We start from the raw sequence: 4,811 nt of genomic DNA, 5'->3' as shown, positions 1-4,811 counted from the left end.
TATATAATGGTAAATGGATTAACTCATCAAGAAGACATAACAATTATAAACACATATGTACCCAATGTCAAACACCTAAAAATGTAAAGCAAATATTAATATACCTGAAGAGAGATTTACAATGTAATATTACTATTATTTTATTATTGTATTTTATTATACTATTATTATTATATTATTCTTTCATCAATGAACAGATTATTCAGATAGAAAATAGGTAAGTAACCATTAGATCTGAACTATACTTTAGAGCAAATGGACCTAATAGGCATATATAGGACATTTCATCCAACAGCAGCAGAATACAATTCTGCTCAAAACACAGAAAACATGCTTCAAAAGAAGTCTTAACATATTTAAGTTTTCTTTTGTTGTTTTGAAATGTGTTTCAAAACAGGTCTTAATATATTTAGGAAGACTGTGATTATATTAAGTATCTTTTCCAACCACAATGGTTTGAATCGAGAAATCAATAATGGAAGGAATTTTGGAAAATGTGCAAATATATGAAAACTAAACAACATCATCATGAACAACAAATGAGTCAAGAATAAAAAGAAAGGAAAACTAAAGATATCTTGAAACAAACGAAAATAAAAGCACAATATACCAAAACGTTGGGATGCAGCAAAGGCAGATCTAAGAGGAGATATGCAGATATGGCTCTGCCTGGGGTTCTGTCTGTGGATATGATTGTGGCTCTGGATATGGTTGTGGATATGGCTCTGGCTTGTGGCTATGGTTATGGATATGGCTCTGGCTGTGGCTATGGTTATGGATATGGCTCTGGCTGTGGATGTGGCTGTGGATATGGCTCTGGATCTTGCTATGGCTGTGGATATGGCTCTGGCTGTGGCTATGGTTGTGGATATGTTTCTGGCTGTGGATATGGCTCTGGCTGTCAATACGGCTCTGGATATGGAACTGGCTGTGGGTATGGTTGTGGATATGGCTCTGGCTGTGGCTATGGCTGTGGATATGGCTCTGGCTCTGGCTATGGCTGTGGATATGGCTCTGGCTCTGGCTATGGCTGTGGATATGGAACTGGCTGTGGCTATGGTTATGGATATGGCTCTGGCTGTGGCTATGGTTATGGATATGGCTCTGGCTCTGGCTATGGCTGTGGATATGGAACTGGCTGTGGCTATGGTTGTGGATATGGCTCTGGCTGTGGATATGGCTCCGGCTGTCAATATGGCTCTGGATATGGAACTGGCTGTGGCTATGGCTGTGGATATGGCTCTGCCTCTGGCTATGGCTGTGGATATGGCTCTGGATATGGATTTGGCTCTCCCTACAGCTGTAAATACAGCTCTGGCTGCTGGGGCTGTCGACCATTTTGCTACAGAAGATGCTATTCCTCTTGCTGCTAATCATCACCACAGATGATCCTTGCCTTAACGATGACCTCTCCAAGATCAAGTCCAGTTGAAATATCCCCTACCCATTATCTTCACATCTAAGTAAAGATTAACTATGGTCCACTAACTATCTGAATGAACATACAAGAAGCTGTTTGCAGTGGATGGAGACTGAGTAGTTCCATCACATCACTGAAGACAGAAGATTTTATTCTGATTAATTTTCCATTGTAAATTTTTACATCGTCTTCTCTGTCTTTGTATTGTGGATTTCTGAAAAAGCACAGGAGGGCCACGTAATTGGTGCATACTACAAGGGAATAAAAATGGAAGTTTCTTAATAAAAAGCCTTATTCAGTAGGAAAACTGGTCTCTTATGTCAGAATCAGCATTAGTTTCAGGGTTTGTGGCTTCCTTACAAGATGGGTGATGGCAACTTAAAATGACAATATTTTATTGGTTGAATCCAAATATTGGCTCTTTTACGTATTTTCTAAATTCTTTGTATGTTAATTATTTACATTCATATCTAAACACAAACATGAACATCACACTAAAATATTATAATATGCATGACCAAAGGACTAAAATAAGGACATTAGTGAGAAAAGGAATCTACTTACGAGGTTAATGCACTAGTCCTGAAATGACTGGCTTTCCTGGGCTTAAGTCACGGGAATTAAGAGGCAACATTATTAATGTAATGTTAATAGCTTTCAAAATACATAAAACAAGAACTATTGCACCAAGCAGATAAGACTACTACAAATGCTCAAGGAAGTCAGAAAACATCAGGACCCTTTTGTCTTCCCACTCCCCACTCCTGCTATGTGACTTTCATACTCATGGTTTCAAAGTGGTTGCTGTGTATGACCAACATCCTGCACGACTAAGGATAAATGATGAACATCAGGTCTTTTAAAACTTTTTTCCTTCGTTGTGGGGAAGGTGAACACTTCCTGGAAGACTTTTGACTGCCCTGTTTGGACACATGTGTTCTGTGGCCACTCTTATCTGAAGATAAGTGTAATGGGAAAAAAAAGGGGGTTGTGGACTGGGGTTGTGCTAGTCAGCCAAGAATGTGTGCCCAAATTTTATAGGTCTTGGGGATCAAGAGGAAAGGACAAAAGGCTGAGCAAGCAAAATCTTAGGTAAATTAATATATGTCCTTACATCAATTTTAGTTAGGGCAGGTGCACAACTGATGTCTTCACTAATATTTTTCTTGAAATGTAGAGGATTAATATACTCCCCTATTCATATAATGTTATTGTTTGACCACGCATGGATCTTTATGTGTTTTAATATTTTGCTAACATAATAATTTATTTATTCTCTTCTATTTCTTTTTGGTTTCCACCTTCATCTCTCATTTATAGCCATATTGCAATTTATCTCATATGCAACCATCCTTATTCATGTTTTCAAAGTCCCAAGAAAGTCGGTAATTTTATTAAATATTTTAAATCTATGTAAATGGTGTTATTTTATATCCTCTGAAGACCTTTTCTCTCTCAGTGCTATTTGTGTTGAAAGTCTCGTTTATGCTATTATGTGTAGATTTAAACTATCATTTCTAATTGTTGGTTGGTACTCCATGTGGTTAATACACAAGATTTTGTCCATTCAGTATCTCAGGGATGCACACTTAATCACACCCAGCCTCTTCAGCACAACACTGGTGCAATGAACCTGTCCTCCATGGGCTTCTATGAGAATCAATCCAAAATGTAAATTGCTGAGACAAATGATGTGTTTATATTTTATTTTAGTAAGTACCATCAGGTTAGTCTCCAGGATGTCTGCATCAGTCCAAACTGCCAAATTGCAGCTTATATGTCCTCAAACATGTGCCAATATTGTTTTATATCACCTTTTAATGTTTTTTTGAGAAGTAAAAAGTTATCTTGCTGTTTTAATTTGCATATCTCTGATTACTAACGGGTTTGAACATTTTCATTTCTTCCAGTATGTGTTAACCTTTGTGGTTTCTCTTCCATATCCTTTGCCCATTTTTCCATTGAGATTTCTGTCTTTTTCTTACTGATTTGTAGGACTTCATTGTATATTCTTGATAAATTTCCTTGTCATTTTTAGACACTGCAAATATCGCCAAAACTGTCATTTATTTTTGCTCATATCGTACATAATTGAACAAACATTTTAAATCTATGATTTGTTATTTTTTGAGAAGATCTACCTTATTTTTATGTCAAAGATAAGCAACACTTTCTTTTATTATTTTTAAAGTTTTACACTTCACACTCAGATCATTAGTCCAGCTGGAGCCTACCTTTATATGCGGTGCTCCAGTTTCCCTTTTCACTGAATTAAGCCAGCTTCTTTAACACCACCTACTAAACCCTTTGTCATTGGTTGGTGTTGCCACCTCTATTCTCTGTTATTGCTTGTAAATGAGTTTATCTCTGTACTCTGTTTCGTGCTTGTTTTATGTTTAGGTTGTTTGGCATTTTTCAAAGACTTCTTGTGTGTATGTGTGAGACAGAAAATTAGGTTTATTCTGCTTTGTGTTTCCACTGAAGACCACAAGATTCAATGGGTAGAATTTAAAGACAAATAAATTTTACAAGATAAATTGTTTTTTCTGCAAAATATCATGTTTATGAAAAAAAAATGCAAGGATTAGCCAGGCATGATGGTGCACACCTGTAGTCCCAGCTATTCAGGAGGCTGAGGTGGGTGGATCACTTGAGCTTGGGAGGTTGAGGTTGCAGTGAGCCATGATCGCACCACTGCACGCCAGCCTGGGCGACAGAGTGAGATCCTGTCTCAAAAAAAAAAAAAAAAAAAACAAAAAACAAAAAACAAAGAAACTTTTTTTAAAGACTAGAATAGTGTGAAATTGGAATAGGCTGTCTTGTAAACATTTCTATCCTGAAGTTGTTGAAGAATTTGCATCTTCAGTTAGAAAAGTCTGAGTAAATATGTGCATTCAAAACTTGGGCTTAATTAATTCATTCACATTATTCACTTCTACTTTGTAATTTAGTGATTCTGTAATAAAAATAATTGAAGGTTGGGTCAGGGCAACATGAATAAGAATAATGTGACCCAAAAAGTCAGAAAAAATTATGCTCGATTCTATTGCAGAGTTAGGAAGGAGTATATCACGTTCAAAGTGAGCTTTGAAGCATCTACCTACTGTTAGAGTCAGTATTTCTGGATTTCTGGGATCTGTACAGAAAATGCAACTCAAAGCAGGGAAAAGAGGAAGAAGATTAGTAAAGCCATTGCAGAGGAACTCATAAATGTGTTCATGGATTAATGCTATAATGAATATGGTCTGTTTCAGTTCTTGAAGGGATATAGCAACCTACTCACAGTAGGATGCAGAGAGATTAGGAGATATAATATGGTAATAGTTCAGTTGCCCTGGGAAACAGTCATCTCATTCTGGTAACTCTTCAAGGACAGTTGAGGTGATGATCA

At 36.8% G+C, this 4,811-nt stretch overlaps 1 protein-coding gene across 1 annotated transcript; it reads left to right on the top strand.

The window, feature by feature from the left end:
- Positions 1-659: 659 nt before the first annotated feature.
- LOC129138265 (keratin-associated protein 6-2-like) lies at positions 660-1,373 on the top strand. The gene is made up of 2 exons (XM_054675069.1): positions 660-1,159; positions 1,331-1,373. Exons 1-2 carry the CDS (start codon positions 660-662, stop codon positions 1,371-1,373), a joined length of 543 nt encoding a protein of 180 aa, XP_054531044.1.
- Positions 1,374-4,811: the final 3,438 nt, after the last annotated feature.

The sequence above is a fragment of the Pan troglodytes genome, chromosome 22 (assembly GCF_028858775.2).
Source record: "Pan troglodytes isolate AG18354 chromosome 22, NHGRI_mPanTro3-v2.0_pri, whole genome shotgun sequence".
Classification (NCBI taxonomy): Eukaryota; Metazoa; Chordata; class Mammalia; order Primates; family Hominidae; genus Pan; species Pan troglodytes.
This window is presented reverse-complemented; position numbering and strand designations above follow the sequence as displayed.